Source organism: Mustelus asterias, chromosome 14, assembly GCF_964213995.1.
Source record: "Mustelus asterias chromosome 14, sMusAst1.hap1.1, whole genome shotgun sequence".
Classification (NCBI taxonomy): Eukaryota; Metazoa; Chordata; class Chondrichthyes; order Carcharhiniformes; family Triakidae; genus Mustelus; species Mustelus asterias.
In genome coordinates this window covers 75577000-75594912 of record NC_135814.1, presented here as the reverse complement: position 1 = coordinate 75594912, position 17913 = coordinate 75577000, and the positions used below count along the sequence as shown (strand labels likewise).

The 17913-nt window shown below is 44.5% G+C and overlaps 1 protein-coding gene across 3 annotated transcripts in view; it reads left to right on the top strand.

Annotated features, from left to right (window-relative positions):
• The window catches only part of LOC144503784 (protein boule-like), a 196728-nt gene that overhangs the window by 139635 nt on the left and 39180 nt on the right, over nucleotides 1-17913 (top strand). For all 3 annotated transcript variants that reach the window (XM_078228651.1, XM_078228650.1, XM_078228652.1), the window contains one exon: nucleotides 13-141. In XM_078228651.1, the coding sequence (XP_078084777.1) occupies nucleotides 13-141 (129 nt within the window). The remainder of the gene's footprint in view (nucleotides 1-12; nucleotides 142-17913) is intronic.

Here is a 17913-nt window from a genome sequence, read left to right as displayed (position 1 = left end):
TTATTTCATTAGTCACCAGCTTCTACAGCCTCTGTTTTGTATCTACAACCATCTGAGATAATATATCAACCAGTGGAAATGCCTCAGGATGGTGGATGTGCACCTCCTCCACTTCCAGTGATGGAAGCCTCTATGCCAGAGGTAAAAATGCTAAATTGGTTAACTAAAAGAAAAACAGATTGTAGTTTTTGTTTATATCTGGTTGATTGTAACTTTCTTGTTGCTATCTTCTCTATTATGATTCTCTATCATGAACAAAACATCTTTGGCTTAATGTTTCTTTCTCTGTATTGGTTTTCTGCATTTTATTTTTGCTGACTCCTATGTTCTGTTTTGTTTTCTTCTTGTCTTCCACTTCCACATTTTTATTTTTTCGTCAGTAGAGTTTGTTCTTGATTGTGCCTGAAGAATCAGGTCGCAACCCACACTGTCCTGTATTGGATAGAGCTTCTCTAGTGGGTGTAATCGAACCTGTGCCTGTAGTAGACTTGAACCTGATATTGGGAGTATAATGGGAAGAATGGTTTTGGCCTTTTATTTGTTCCAAATTTGACTGATGGGCATTTCAGTGCAGGACTGCCTGAAGATCCTTGGTCTAACAGACCATCCCTGTGCCCGTGCAGATCAGATGGTCTGCAAGCATATTCAGACTGATTAAGAGTAAACTAAATGAATCGCTTTTATTTAATGTTCCCATAGGATTACTTACAGCAACAGTCAAAAAGGTCTCAGTCTCAGTAGCCTAGAATGCTTCATGCTTGATACATGTAGTTGCATTTCCTCCCCAATATTTAAACTCGTGTGCAGCCATGGAGAGAAAGCTTAAGTTACCTAACCCAAGCAGATGGCACACAGGAAGAAAAAGAGAGACATCAGCTTCCTAATCCACAATGCTTTGTGCTTGTCAGCCAGTTCACTGTGTCTCAAATTCATTGCCGACGTGCAAGTGAATCTTGGAGCTGAATAAAAAGCTCTGAAAACGGCAATGTTCTGCTCCTGCACTGATATACTATCAGACATGATGATGTCGTCGCGTTCCCAAGTCATTACGCCAGTTCCAGACGATTCGGCTGGCAGGGTGACAATAAAAACCAGGAGCCCACCTGTGTTATTCAAATTTAATTAAAGTGGATATTTAAGCTAATTAATACTGCAATTAATTGGATTTAGTGGCCGGTATTTTATGACCTCGCTCAGGTGAGGCACGTAAAATCCCGCCCGAGGCCAGTGGAGAATTCCGCTCTGCAGTGGAAAAATTCTGGCCAGTGTCTGCAATAAAATGCTTGTAAAGTGTGTTTCCAATTTTTTATTAGGTAGCTTGTTAGGGTGGGTTTAAATGGTTCAGCTGAGCCCTGAGTTTCAGCTTAGCAGTTCAGAGTTGTGCGACTACTGGAAGTGCCTTATGCAAGAAACAGAGTTTGCATTTAGAACTTTTTTAATTTAGAGGCCTTCTTCCTTGTGCTGAGAGATCCATTTGGACTATCACTCTTCAAACTAGGCCAAACACAGGGATTGCAATCGCTATGGGAGACAGAACCTCCAGTGAGGAGGATGAGAGTGAGAGGAAGAAGGGCACTGCAGGAGATCCTGGATGTAAGCATGGTACATGAGAGTGCCAGAGCTGCGCCGGATCCAGAGGGTAATGTTGCCACCATACATCCCCAAAGGAGATGCAAAAGGACTGATGCAGCCCCTTAGATTTTGGCATCAACTACTTCCTGTGGTAATGAATTCCACAGGCTCACCACTCTTTGGGTTTAGAAATGTCTCCTCACCTCCATCCTAAATGGTCTACACTGAATCTCAGACTGTGACCCCGGGTTCTGGACTCCTCCACCATCGGGAATATCCTCCCTACAACTACCCTGTCTAGTCCTGTTCGAATTTTGTAAGTCTTTATGAGATTCCCCCCCTCATTCGTCTGAACTCCAGCGAAAACAATCCTAACCTAGGCAATCTCTCCTCATACATCAGTCCCGCCATCCCTGGAATCAGCCTGGTAAACCTTTGCTGCATTCCCTCGAGAGCAAGAACGTCCTTCCTCAGAAAAGGAGACCAAAACTGCACACAATGTTCTCGGTGTGACTTCACCAAGGCCCTGTATAATTGCAACAACACATCCCTGCTCCTGTACTCGAATCCTCTCGCAATGAAGGCCAACATACCATTTGCCTTCTTTACCGCCTGCTGCACCTGCATGCTTACCTTCAGCGACTAGTGGACAAGGGCACCCACGTCCCACTGCACACTCCCCTTTCCCAATTTACAGCCATTCAATCTGCCTTCTTGTTTTTGCTTCCAGTGTGAAGATAGGGCAGATAGGGACCATGCATCTCAGGATGATGGGGAAGATGAGGTGAGGGAACACAGCGACATTCAGGTGGAAGGCCCTGGACATGATTGCATGGGTGTCTGTGATATCAGGAATGTCTTAAGAAGGCAGATATTTAGTAACATAGGAATTAGGAGCGGGAGTGGGTTGAATTGCCCTTCAGGCCCGCTCTGCCATTTATCATGATCATGGCTGACCCTATCCTGGTTCACTTTCCTGCCTGTTCCCTAAAGCCCTTTATCCCACTTTTCATCAGAAACAGTTCTCTTTCTCGAATCTGTTTATTGATTCTGCCTCCACTGCACTCTGGGGCAGTGAATTCCACAGATTCACAACCCACTGAGAGAAGTAGCTTCTCCTCATCTCAATTTTGAACCTACCTGATTTAATTTGATTTGATTTGATTTATTATTGTCACATGTATTATCATAATGAAAAGTATTGTTTCTTGCTTGCTATACAGACAAAACATACCATTCATAGAGAAGGAAAGGAGAGAGTGCAGAATGTAATGTTACAGTCATAGCTAGGATGTAGAGAAAGATCAACTTAATGCAAGATAAGTCCATTCAAAAGTCTGACAGCAGCAGGGAAGAAGCTGTTCTTGAGCTGGTTGATACATGACCTCAGACTTTTGTACCTTTTTCCCGAAGGAAGAAGGTGGAAGAGAGAATGTCCGGGGTGCGTGGGGTCCTTAATTATGCTGGCTGCTTGCTGAGGCAGCGGGAAGTGTAGACAGAGTCAATGGATGGGAGGCTGGTTTGCGTGATGGATTGGCCTACATTCACGGTCTTTTGTAGATCCTTGCAGTCTTGGGCAGAGCAGGAGCCATAACAAGCTGTGATACAACCAGAAAGAATGCTTTCTATGGTGCATCTGTAAAAGATGGTGAGAGTCGTAGCTGACATGCCAAATTTCCTTAGTCTTCTGAGAAAGTAGAGGCATTGGTCAGCTTTCTTAACTATAGTGTCAGCATGGGGGGACCAGGACAGGTTGTTGGTGATCTGGACACTTAAAAACTTGAAGCTCTTGACCCTTTCTACTTCGTCCCCATTGATGTAGACAAGGGCATGTTCTCCTTTACGCTTCCTGAAGTTGATGACAATCTCCTTTGTTTTGTTGACATTGAGGGAGAGATTATTGTTGCCACACCAGTTCACCAGATTCTCTATCTCATTCCTGTGCTCTGTCTTGCCATTGTTTGAGATCTGACCCACTACGGTGGTGTCGTCGGCAAACTTGAAAATTGAATTGGAGGGGAATTTGGCCACACAATCATAGGTGTATAAGGAGTATAGTAGGGGGCTGAGAACACAGCCTTGTGGGGCACCGGTGTTGAGGATGATCGTGGAGGAGGTGTTGTTGCCTATCCTTACTGACTGTGATCTGTGAGTTAGGAAGTTCAGGATCCAGTCGCAGAGGGAGGTGCCGAGGCCCAGGTCACGGAGTTTGGAGATTGTGGGAATAATAGTGTTGAAAGCTGAGCTGTAGTCAACAAATAGGAGTCTAACATAGGTGTCCTTGTTATCTAGGTGTTCCAGGGTTGAGTGCAGGGCTAGGGAAATGGCATCCTCCTCTCACTCTATCGTCGGGATTCTCCTAGCCCACTGCACTGCTCAAGTCGCACAGTGGGCCGGGAGACATCGGCGGGGGGGGGCTTTAGCAGGACTTGCGACCAGCGTCCGGCTGATCTTGAATCTCCAAGGCCCTTTTTTTAATGTAGTCAACTCTGTGCCGGAAATCGGCATGGAGTTGATTACCATATGGAAATAGCAATTTCTATTGGATTAGCAGGCCAGAGACTGTATTCTCTGGGCCTGCTTGTGTCTCTTACCCCCACCGAGAGAGGTACCCACCAGCGGGGTTTACAATTGCTCCCCACTAACGGGGAACAGGCATACTTTCCCCGCTGATGGGGACAGAGGCCACCGAGGCCCACCCAGGAGATCGGGGGCAAGGGACGAGGGGTGCCCCTTGAGCAGTGTCATCCTGGCACTGCCCACCAGGCAAAATGGCTGTGCCGGGGGGGACCGATCGGTGGCAGACCTGCTGCCACTCTGCAATAGGATCAGTGGGAGAGGGAGTGAGGGGGCCATCAGAGCTGGCCATGGGGGGTATGATTAGGGGGGATCAGGAGACCAGCGATCGTGGTGGGAGGGCCAACGATTGGGAAGAAGGGGGCCTGGGAAAATGCCAGGAAGTTGGTGAGGGGAGGGGGGGTGGCAGTGTACATGCACCAGTCTCCCCAAGGACAAATCGGTACATGCGCAGTGGCCCGTTCAGTGCGCTGATTCGGGTTTCTCAAGTGGGATGAAGCCCTGCCCCCCACTTTCTGGCGTGAATCCCTCTGAGGCACTCTGATGAACTCTAGCGAGTATAAGCCCAAATGTTCAACCACTCCTCATACGACAGCCCTTTCATCCCTGGAATCAACCTGGTGAACCTCCTCTGAACAATACTCCTCACCAATGCCTTGTACAATTGTAACAACACTTGTTTACTTTTAAAACCCAGTCCTTTTGCAATAAAAGCCAAGATTCCATTTGCTTTTCTTATTATACGCTGCACCCACATACCCACTTTTCGCGAGTCATGCACAGGGACACACCCAGTACTCCTATTTAAGTACTGTTACGGGGAGCAGCCTACCTGGGGGAAGCAACAGTGGCCGTGCCTCCGGCGCAGGCTCCGGCCCGGCAGCCCAGAAGGGTAGGGAAAGGGAGGATGAGCAAACTGACCACAGCACCAAGGTACAGGGAGCCATCCAAGTGGGGGGAGAAACAAAAAATGTAGTAGAAATTGGGGATAGTACACTTTTGGATGCTGTTGGGGGGGGGGGGGGACTTAGCAGGGGTAAGCCATGGTGTACAGGTCACTGGCTCAGAGTCTGTCCTTGTGGCTCAGAAGGGAACGGGGGAGAGGAGTAGAGGATAGTCATTGGGGACTCCATAGTTAAAGGGACGGATAGGAGATTCTGCGGGAACGAGAGAGACTCGCGGTTGGTGTGTTGCCTCCCAGGAGCCAGAGTCCACGATGTTTCTGATCGTGTTTTCGAAGTCCTTAAGGGGGAGGGGGACCAGCCCCAAGTTGTGGTTCACATAGGCACTCAAGACATAGATGTAAGGCAGAAATTCAGGGAGTTAGGGTGGAAGCTTAGGGTTAGAACAAACAAAGTTGTTATCTCTGGTTTGTTACCCATGCCACGTGATAATGAGGAGAGGAATAGGGAGAGAGAGCAGTTGAACACGTGGTTACAGGGATGGTGCAGCAGGGAGGGATTCAGATACCTGGACAATTGGGGCTCTTTCTGGGGTAGGTGGGACCTCTACAAACAGGATGGTCTGCACTTGAACCAGAGGGGTACCAATATCTTGGGGGGAAAATATGCTAATGCTCTTCAGGAGGGTTTAAACTAATTCAGCAGGGGGGTGGGTACCTGAATTGTAGCTCCGGTGTGCAGGAGGTTGAGAGTAGTGAGGTCATGAATGAGGTTTCAGAGTCGCAGGAGTGTACCGGCAGGCAGGAAGGCGGTTTGAAGTGTGTATACTTCAACGCCAGGAGCATCCGGAATAAGGTGGATGAGCTTGCAGCATGGGTTGGTACCTGGGATTTCGATGTTGTGGTCATCTCGGAGACATGGATAGAGCAGGGACAGGAATGGTCGTTGCAGGTTCCAGGGTTTAGATGTTTCAGTAAGATTAGGGAAGGTGGTAAAAGAGGGGGAGGTGTGGCATTGTTAGTCAAGGACAGTATTACGGTGGCAGAAAGGACATTTGATGAGGACTCGTCTACTGAGGTAGTTTGGGCTGAGGTTAGAAACAGGAAAGGAGAGGTCACCCTGTTGGGAGTTTTTTATAGACCTCCGAAAAGTTCCAGAGATGTAGAGAAAAAGATTGCAAAGATGATTCTGGATAGGAGCGAAAGTAACAGGGTAGTTGTACTGGGGGACTTTAACTTTACAAATATTGACTGGAAAAGCTATAGTTCGAGTACTTTAGAGGGGTCGGTTTTTGTCCAATGTGTGCAGGAAGGCTTCCTGGCACAGTATGTAGATAGACCAACAAGAGGCGAGGCCACATTGGATTTGGTACTGGGTAATGAACCAGGCCAGGTGTTAGATTTGGAGGTAGGTGAGCACTTTGGTGACAGTGACCACAAATCGATTACGTTTACTTTAGCAATGGAAAAGGATAGGTATATACCGCAGGGCAAGAGTTATAGCTGGGGGAAAGGAAATTATGATGCGATTAGGCGAGATTTAGCTGGCAAAGGTTGGGGAAGGAAACTGCAGGGGATGGGCACAGTTGTAATGTGGAACTTGTTCAAGGAACAGCTACTACGCGTCCTTGATAAATATGTACGTGTCAGGCAGGGAGGAAGCAGACGTGTGAGGGAACCGTGGTTTACTAAGGAGGTTGAATCTCTTGTGAAGAGGAAGAAGGAGACTTATGTTAAGATGAGACGTGAAGGCTCAGGGCACTTGAGAGTTACAAGTTAGCCAGGAAGGACCTAAAGAAAGAGTTAAGAAGAGCCAGGAGGGGACTTGAGAAGTCTTTGGCAGGTAGGATCAAGGAAAACCCTAAAGTTTTCTATAGGTATGTCAGGAGTAAAAGAATGACTAGGGTAAGATTAGGGCCAGTCAAGGACAGTAGTGGGAAGTTATGTGTGGAGTCTGAAGAGATAGGAGAGGCACTAAATGAATATTTTTCATCGGTATTCACACTGGAGAGGGACAGTGTTGTTGAGGGGAGTACTGAGATGCAGGCTGTTGGACTGGATGGGATTGATGTTCATAAGGAGGAGGTGTTAGCAATTCTGGAAAGGGTAAAAATAGATAAGTCCCCTGGGCCGGATGGGATTTATCCTAGGATGTTCTGGGAGGCTAGGGAGGAGATTGCAGAGCCTTTGGCTTTGATCTTTGTGTCGTCATTGTCTACAGGAACAGTGCCAGAAGACTAGAGGATAGCAAATGTTGTCCCCTTGTTCAAGAAGGGGAGTAGGGACAACCCTGGTAATTATAGACCGGTGAGCCTTACTTCTGTTGTGGGCAAAGTATTGGAAAGGATTATAAGAGATAGGATTTATAATCACCTAGAAAGGAAGAATTTGATTAGGGATAGTCAGCACGGTTTTGTGAAGGGTAGGTCGTGCCTCACAAACCTTATTGAGTTCTTTAAGAAGGTGACCAAAGAGGTGGATGAGGGTAAAGCGGTTGATGTGGTGTATATGGATTTCAGCAAAGCGTTTGATAAGGTTCCCCACGGTAAGCTTTTGCAGAAAATGCGGACACATGGGATTGAGGGTGATTTAGTGGTTTGGATCAGGAATTGGCTAGCTGTAAGAAAACAAAGGGTGGTGGTTGATGGGAAATATTCATCCTGGAGTTCAGTTACTAGTGGTGTACCGCAAGGATCTGTTTTGGGGCCACTGCTGTTTGTCATTTTTATTAATGACCTGGATGAGGGCGTGGAAGGATGGATTAGTAAATTTGCGGATGACACTAAAGTCGGTGGAGTTGTAGACAGTGCGGAGGGAAGTGGCAAGTTACAGAGGGACATAGATAAGCTGCAGAGCTGGGCTGAGAGGTGGCAAATGGAGTTTAATGCAGAAAAGTGTGAGGTGATTCACTTTGGAAGGAGTAACAGGAATACAGAGTACTGGGCTAATGGTAAGATACTTGGTAGTGTGGATGAACAGAGGGATCTGGGTGTCCATGTGCATAGATCCCTGAAAGTTGGCACCCAGGTTGATAGGGTTGTTAAGAAGGCGTACGGTGTGTTAGCTTTTATTGGTAGAGGGATTGAGTTTCGGAGCCAGGAGGTCATGCTGCAACTGTACAAAACTCTGGTGCGGCCGCATTTGGAGTATTGCGTACAGTTCTGGTCGCCATATTATAGGAAAGACGTGGAAGTGTTGGAAAGGGTGCAGAGGAGATTTACCAGGATGTTGCCTGGTATGGTGAGAAAATCGTATGAGGAAAGGCTGAGGGGCTTGAGGTTGTTTTCGTTAGAGAGAAGAAGGTTAAGAGGTGACTTAATAGAGGCATACAAGATGATCAGAGGATTAGATAGGGTGGATAGTGAGAGCCTTTTTCCTCGGATGGTGTTTTTTTTTTAGAACATTACAGCGCAGAACAGGCCCTTCGGCCCACGATGTTGCACCGACCAGTTAAAAAAAAACTGTGACCCTCCAACCTAAACCAATTTCTTTTCGTCCATGAACCTATCTACGGATCTCTTAAACGCCCCCAAACTAGGCGCATTTACTACTGATGCTGGCAGGGCATTCCAATCCCTCACCACCCTCTGGGTAAAGAACCTACCCCTGACATCGGTTCTATAACTACCCCCCCTCAATTTAAAGCCATGCCCCCTCGTGCTGGATTTCTCCATCAGAGGAAAAAGGCTATCACTATCCACCCTATCTAAACCTCTAATCATCTTATATGTTTCAATAAGATCCCCTCTTAGCCGCCGCCTTTCCAGCGAAAACAATCCCAAATCCCTCAGCCTCTCCTCATAGGATCTCCCCTCCATACCAGGCAACATCCTGGTAAACCTCCTCTGCACCCTCTCCAAAGCCTCCACATCCTTCCTGTAATGTGGGGACCAGAACTGCACACAGTACTCCAAGTGCGGCCGCACCAGAGTTGTGTACAGTTGCAACATAATGCTACGACTCCTAAATTCAATCCCCCTACCAATAAACGCCAAGACACCATATGCCTTCTTAACAACCTTATCTACTTGATTCCCAACTTTCAGGGATCTATGCACACATACACCTAGATCCCTCTGCTCCTCCACACTATTCAAAGTCCTCCCGTTAGCCCTATACTCAACACATCTGTTATTCCTACCAAAGTGAATTACCTCACACTTCTCCGCATTAAACTCCATCCGCCACCTCTCGGCCCAACTTTGCAACCTGTCTAAGTCTTCCTGCAAACTACGACACCCTTCCTCACTGTCTACCACACCACCGACTTTGGTGTCATCAGCAAATTTGCTAATCCACCCAACTATACCCTCATCCAGATCATTAATAAATATTACAAACAGCAGTGGCCCCAAAACAGATCCCTGAGGTACACCACTTGTAACCGCACTCCATGATGAATATTTACTATCAACCACCACCCTCTGTTTCCTATCCGCTAGCCAATTCCTGATCCAATTTCCTAGATCACCCCCAATCCCATACATCTGCATTTTCTGCAGAAGCCTACCATGGTGAACCTTATCAAACGCCTTACTAAAATCCATATATACCACGTCCACTGCCTTGCCCCCATCCACCTCCTTGGTCACTTTCTCAAAAAACTCAATAAGGTTAGTAAGGCACGACCTACCTGCCACAAAACCATGCTGACTATCACCTATCAATTCATTACTCTCCAAATAACTATAAATCCTATCCCTTATAATTTTTTCCAACATCTTGCCGACAACAGAAGTGAGACTCACCGGTCTATAATTCCCGGGGAAGTCTCTGTTCCCCTTCTTAAACAATGGGACAACATTCGCTAACCTCCAATCTTCTGGTACTATACCAGAGGCCAACGACGACCTGAAGATCAGAGCCAGAGGCTCTGCAATCACTTCTCTTGCCTCCCAGAGAATCCTTGGATAAATCCCATCCGGACCAGGGGATTTATCTATTTTCAGACCCTCCAGAATATCCTGCACATCCTCCTTATCAACTGTAATACTGTCTATTCTACTCCCTTGCAACCCAGTGTCCTCCTCAGCTATATTCATGTCCCCTTGCGTGAACACCGAAGAGAAATATTGGTTCAATGCTTCACCAATCTCCTCCGGTTCCACACATAACTTCCCTCTGCCATCTATAACTGGCCCTAAACTTGCCCTAACCAACCTTCTGTTCTTGACATACCTATAGAACGCCTTAGGATTCTCTTTAACCCTATCCGCCAAAGTCTTCTCATGTCCCCTTTTAGCCCTTCTAAGCTCGCTCTTCAACTCCCTCTTAGCCAATCTAAAGCTTTCTAGTGCACTACCCGAGTGCTCACGTCTCGTCCGAACATAAGCCTCCTTTTTCTTTTTAACCAACAAAGAAACTTTTTTGGTGCACCACGGTTCCCTAGCCCTACCAATTCCTCCTTGCCTGACAGGGACATACCTATCACAGACTCGCAGTAGCTGCTCCTTGAAAAAACTCCACATGTCGGACGTTCCCAGTCCCTGTAATCTCCTAGTCCAACCTATGTTTCCTAATTCTCTCCTAATAGCCTCATAATTACCCTTCCCCCAGCTAAAACCACTGGCCCGAGGTTCATGCCTATCCCTTTCCATCACTAAGGTGAACGTAACCGAATTGTGGTCACTATCACCAAAATGCACACCAACTTCCAAGTCTAGCACCTGGTCTGGCTCATTTCCCAGCACCAGATCCAATATAGCCTCACCTCTAGTTGGCCTGTCTACATACTGAGTCAAAAAACCTTCCTGCACGCTTTGAACAAAAACTGACCCCTCTAACGAGCTAGAGCTATAACAATTCCAGTCAATATTAGTCAAGTTAAAATCCCCCATAACAATTGCCCTATTACTTTCACTCCTAAGCAGGATTGACTCCGCAATCCTTTCCTCAACCTCTCTAGAACTTTTAGGAGGTCTATAAAAGACTCCCAACAGGGTGACCTCTCCTCTCCTATTTCTAATCTCCGCCCATACTACCTCAACAGATAAGTCCTCATCAAACCTCCTCTCTGACACTGTGATACAATCTCTGACCAATAATGCTACCCCTCCCCCTCTTCTACCTCCTTCCCTACTTCGACTAAAACATTTGAACCCCGGGACCTGCAGCATCCATTCCTGCCCCTGCTCTATCCATGTCTCTGAAATAGCCACAACATCGAAGTCCCAGGTACTGATCCACGCTGCAAGTTCACCCACTTTATTGCGAATACTCCTGGCATTGAAGTATACACATTTCAAACCCTGCTCCACCCCACCTCTGCAATGCCGTGCATTGCAGTCCCCATCCATGCATCCCTCACTTTCAGCCCCACTACTCAGGATCCCTCCCCCCCCCGAATCAGTTTAAACCTCCCTGCATGGCCTTAGCAAATTTACCCCCCAGGATATTGGTCCCCTTCTGATTAAGGTGTAGACCATCCTTCTCATAGAGGTCACACCTTCCCCAGTACGAGCCCCAATTGCTTAAGTACCTGAACCCCTCCCTCCTGCACCATCCCCTCAGCCATGAATTCAAACCTTCCCTCTCCCTATTCCTCTCTAAACTATCCCGTGGTACAGGCAAGAGTCCAGAGATAACCACTCTGTCAGTCTTGGCCTTTAGTTTCCACCCCAACTCCATAAATCCCTGCCTAATATCCCCTTCCCCTATCCTCCCTATGTCGTGTGTCCCCACATGTACAATAACCTGTGGTTTATCTCCCTCCCCCCTAAGAGTCCTGAATACCCTGTCAGACACATCCCGGACCCCAGCCCCTGGTAGGCAACACACCAACCCTGAGTCCCTACCTTTAGTTCCGACCCTCCTATCTGTCCCCTTAATTGTGGAGTCCCCAATCACAAGGCCCAGTCTTTTACAGCCCCTAACCACCTGAGCTTTCTCACTCGGCTCACCCCCAGAGATCTGCTCTCTATGCTCAGTTGATTCCTCCTCAACTGTAGCCTCCAGCACCGAAAACCTATTATGGAGGGGAACCGCCCCAGGGGATTGTCTTCCCGATTGCTTCTTACCCCTCCTCCTGGAATTGACCCAAGCCTCATTTCTAGGAGTTACTATTTCTCTATAACTCCTATCAACTTCCACCTCCGCCTCCCGGATTATGCGGAGTTCCTCTACCTCCCCCTCCAGCTCCTTTACACGCTCCTCCAGAAGCTGCAATCTAATGCACTTCTTACAACTAAAATCTCCTGAAACACTACTGGATTTCCTCACCACATACATCCCACAGGAGATGCAGCATACTGCCTGAACTGCCATCCCTGATGCCATTACCAGCAAGAAAAAAAGAAAACAAAAAACTTCCCCACACTTATAATTAGGTTAGAGGAGGATGGAAGGGTGGGATCCTCTACCAGTGTAGAGGATCGGGTATCTCCTCTGCACCAATTTATAGGGCTAGGGGCCCGAGAGAAAAGAAAAAACTACTACTGAGGGGGAACCACCCAGGTAACTGACTTTTAAAGTTAAAATAAAAACCCTTCCCAGACTCCTTTGCTGCCCACTTCTAGTTTTCACTTTAAACTTGAAAAACTGCTGTTAAAGTAAAGGCCAAAAAAATACACACACTAGCTGACTAATTAAATAAATAAACAATTCAATTAATCCAATTAATCTCTTACCAGCACTGCTGCTTTTCAATCACCCCTCTCAGCTTGCTCCAGTGGATCAATGTGGGGGAACCTCCCAGGTAACTGACTTTTAAAGTTAAAATAAAAACCCTTCCCAGACTCCTTTGCTGCCCACTTCTAGTTTTCACTTTAAACTTGAAAAACTGCTGTTAAAGTAAAGGCCAAAAAAATACACACACTAGCTGACTAATTAAATAAATAAACAATTCAATTAATCCAATTAATCTCTTACCAGCACTGCTGCTTTTCAATCACCCCTCTCAGCTTGCTCCAGTGGATCAATGAGGGGGAACCTCCCAGGTAACTGACTTTTAAAGTTAAAATAAAAACCCTTCCCAGACTCCTTTGCTGCCCACTTCTAGTTTTCACTTTAAACTTGAAAAACTGCTGTTAAAGTAAAGGCCAAAAAAATACACACACTAGCTGACTAATTAAATAAATAAACAATTCAATTAATCCAATTAATCTCTTACCAGCACTGCTGCTTTTCAATCACCCCTCTCAGCTTGCTCCAGTGGATCAATGTGGGGGAACCTCCCAGGTAACTGACTTTTAAAGTTAAAATAAAAACCCTTCCCAGACTCCTTTGCTGCCCACTTCTAGTTTTCACTTTAAACTTGAAAAACTGCTGTTAAAGTAAAGGCCAAAAAAATACACACACTAGCTGACTAATTAAATAAATAAACAATTCAATTAATCCAATTAATCTCTTACCAGCACTGCTGCTTTTCAATCACCCCTCTCAGCTTGCTCCAGTGGATCAATGAGGGGGAACCTCCCAGGTAACTGACTTTTAAAGTTAAAATAAAAACCCTTCCCAGACTCCTTTGCTGCCCACTTCTAGTTTTCACTTTAAACTTGAAAAACTGCTGTTAAAGTAAAGGCCAAAAAAATACACACACTAGCTGACTAATTAAATAAATAAACAATTCAATTAATCCAATTAATCTCTTACCAGCACTGCTGCTTTTCAATCACCCCTCTCAGCTTGCTCCAGTGGATCAATGAGGGGGAACCTCCCAGGTAACTGACTTTTAAAGTTAAAATAAAAACCCTTCCCAGACTCCTTTGCTGCCCACTTCTAGTTTTCACTTTAAACTTGAAAAACTGCTGTTAAAGTAAAGGCCAAAAAAATACACACACTAGCTGACTAATTAAATAAATAAACAATTCAATTAATCCAATTAATCTCTTACCAGCACTGCTGCTTTTCAATCACCCCTCTCAGCTTGCTCCAGTGGATCAATGAGGGGGAACCTCCCAGGTAACTGACTTTTAAAGTTAAAATAAAAACCCTTCCCAGACTCCTTTGCTGCCCACTTCTAGTTTTCACTTTAAACTTGAAAAACTGCTGTTAAAGTAAAGGCCAAAAAAATACACACACTAGCTGACTAATTAAATAAATAAACAATTCAATTAATCCAATTAATCTCTTACCAGCACTGCTGCTTTTCAATCACCCCTCTCAGCTTGCTCCAGTGGATCAATGAGGGGGAACCTCCCAGGTAACTGACTTTTAAAGTTAAAATAAAAACCCTTCCCAGACTCCTTTGCTGCCCACTTCTAGTTTTCACTTTAAACTTGAAAAACTGCTGTTAAAGTAAAGGCCAAAAAAATACACACACTAGCTGACTAATTAAATAAATAAACAATTCAATTAATCCAATTAATCTCTTACCAGCACTGCTGCTTTTCAATCACCCCTCTCAGCTTGCTCCAGTGGATCAATGAGGGGGAACCTCCCAGGTAACTGACTTTTAAAGTTAAAATAAAAACCCTTCCCAGACTCCTTTGCTGCCCACTTCTAGTTTTCACTTTAAACTTGAAAAACTGCTGTTAAAGTAAAGGCCAAAAAAATACACACACTAGCTGACTAATTAAATAAATAAACAATTCAATTAATCCAATTAATCTCTTACCAGCACTGCTGCTTTTCAATCACCCCTCTCAGCTTGCTCCAGTGGATCAATGAGGGGGAACCTCCCAGGTAACTGACTTTTAAAGTTAAAATAAAAACCCTTCCCAGACTCCTTTGCTGCCCACTTCTAGTTTTCACTTTAAACTTGAAAAACTGCTGTTAAAGTAAAGGCCAAAAAAATACACACACTAGCTGACTAATTAAATAAATAAACAATTCAATTAATCCAATTAATCTCTTACCAGCACTGCTGCTTTTCAATCACCCCTCTCAGCTTGCTCCAGTGGATCAATGAGGGGGAACCTCCCAGGTAACTGACTTTTAAAGTTAAAATAAAAACCCTTCCCAGACTCCTTTGCTGCCCACTTCTAGTTTTCACTTTAAACTTGAAAAACTGCTGTTAAAGTAAAGGCCAAAAAAATACACACACTAGCTGACTAATTAAATAAATAAACAATTCAATTAATCCAATTAATCTCTTACCAGCACTGCTGCTTTTCAATCACCCCTCTCAGCTTGCTCCAGTGGATCAATGAGGGGGAACCTCCCAGGTAACTGACTTTTAAAGTTAAAATAAAAACCCTTCCCAGACTCCTTTGCTGCCCACTTCTAGTTTTCACTTTAAACTTGAAAAACTGCTGTTAAAGTAAAGGCCAAAAAAATACACACACTAGCTGACTAATTAAATAAATAAACAATTCAATTAATCCAATTAATCTCTTACCAGCACTGCTGCTTTTCAATCACCCCTCTCAGCTTGCTCCAGTGGATCAATGAGGGGGAACCTCCCAGGTAACTGACTTTTAAAGTTAAAATAAAAACCCTTCCCAGACTCCTTTGCTGCCCACTTCTAGTTTTCACTTTAAACTTGAAAAACTGCTGTTAAAGTAAAGGCCAAAAAAATACACACACTAGCTGACTAATTAAATAAATAAACAATTCAATTAATCCAATTAATCTCTTACCAGCACTGCTGCTTTTCAATCACCCCTCTCAGCTTGCTCCAGTGGATCAATGAGGGGGAACCTCCCAGGTAACTGACTTTTAAAGTTAAAATAAAAACCCTTCCCAGACTCCTTTGCTGCCCACTTCTAGTTTTCACTTTAAACTTGAAAAACTGCTGTTAAAGTAAAGGCCAAAAAAATACACACACTAGCTGACTAATTAAATAAATAAACAATTCAATTAATCCAATTAATCTCTTACCAGCACTGCTGCTTTTCAATCACCCCTCTCAGCTTGCTCCAGTGGATCAATGAGGGGGAACCTCCCAGGTAACTGACTTTTAAAGTTAAAATAAAAACCCTTCCCAGACTCCTTTGCTGCCCACTTCTAGTTTTCACTTTAAACTTGAAAAACTGCTGTTAAAGTAAAGGCCAAAAAAATACACACACTAGCTGACTAATTAAATAAATAAACAATTCAATTAATCCAATTAATCTCTTACCAGCACTGCTGCTTTTCAATCACCCCTCTCAGCTTGCTCCAGTGGATCAATGAGGGGGAACCTCCCAGGTAACTGACTTTTAAAGTTAAAATAAAAACCCTTCCCAGACTCCTTTGCTGCCCACTTCTAGTTTTCACTTTAAACTTGAAAAACTGCTGTTAAAGTAAAGGCCAAAAAAATACACACACTAGCTGACTAATTAAATAAATAAACAATTCAATTAATCCAATTAATCTCTTACCAGCACTGCTGCTTTTCAATCACCCCTCTCAGCTTGCTCCAGTGGATCAATGAGGGGGAACCTCCCAGGTAACTGACTTTTAAAGTTAAAATAAAAACCCTTCCCAGACTCCTTTGCTGCCCACTTCTAGTTTTCACTTTAAACTTGAAAAACTGCTGTTAAAGTAAAGGCCAAAAAAATACACACACTAGCTGACTAATTAAATAAATAAACAATTCAATTAATCCAATTAATCTCTTACCAGCACTGCTGCTTTTCAATCACCCCTCTCAGCTTGCTCCAGTGGATCAATGAGGGGGAACCTCCCAGGTAACTGACTTTTAAAGTTAAAATAAAAACCCTTCCCAGACTCCTTTGCTGCCCACTTCTAGTTTTCACTTTAAACTTGAAAAACTGCTGTTAAAGTAAAGGCCAAAAAAATACACACACTAGCTGACTAATTAAATAAATAAACAATTCAATTAATCCAATTAATCTCTTACCAGCACTGCTGCTTTTCAATCACCCCTCTCAGCTTGCTCCAGTGGATCAATGAGGGGGAACCTCCCAGGTAACTGACTTTTAAAGTTAAAATAAAAACCCTTCCCAGACTCCTTTGCTGCCCACTTCTAGTTTTCACTTTAAACTTGAAAAACTGCTGTTAAAGTAAAGGCCAAAAAAATACACACACTAGCTGACTAATTAAATAAATAAACAATTCAATTAATCCAATTAATCTCTTACCAGCACTGCTGCTTTTCAATCACCCTTGGCTAGCACAAGGGGACATAGCTTTAAATTGAGGTGTGAGAGATATAGGACAGATGTTAGAGGTAGTTTCTTTACTCAGAGAGTAGTAAGGGCGTGGAATGCCCTGCCTGCAGCAGTAGTGGACTCGTCAACATTAAGAGCATTCAAATGGTTATTGGATAAACATATGGATGATATTGGAATAGTGTAGATTAGAGGGGCTTTAGATCGGTTCCATTGGTCGGCGCAACATCGAGGGTCGAAGGGTCTGTACTGCGCTGTAATGTTCTATGTTCTCTGCACTGATGCACTTTAAATCTGCTTCCCATTTAAATAATAATTTGCCCTTTCATTTTCTAGCCAAAATGGATAACCTCGCACTTCTCCACATTAAACTCTATCTGGCAGATTCTGGGCCATTCTCCTAGCCTATCTGTATCCATCTGTAAACTCTTATCTCCTCATCACAGCCTGCTTCCCCGCCTGTTTTAGTATCATTTGCTAATTTTACTATGTTACATTCCGTCCCTGTTTGCAGCTCATTTGTTTAGATTGTAAATAGTTTAGGTCCGAGACCTGAACCCTGCGGCACCCCACTAGTTTACCATCCAGAGAAGGACCCATTTATCCTGACCCTCTGCTTTCAGTCAGTCAGCCAATCCTCTATCCAAGCCAATACTTTACCCCAATCCCCTGGGATTTAACCTTCTGGATCAGACTTTTATGAGGCACCTAGTCAAATGCCTTCTGGAAGTCTAGATATACCACATCCACAGGATCCCTATTATCCATCTTGCTGGTTACATCCCCAAAGAACTCCAGCAAGTTTATCAAGTACAACTTGCCCTTCATAAAACCATACTGACACCAGTAATTGAGCTTGTGTTTTTCCAA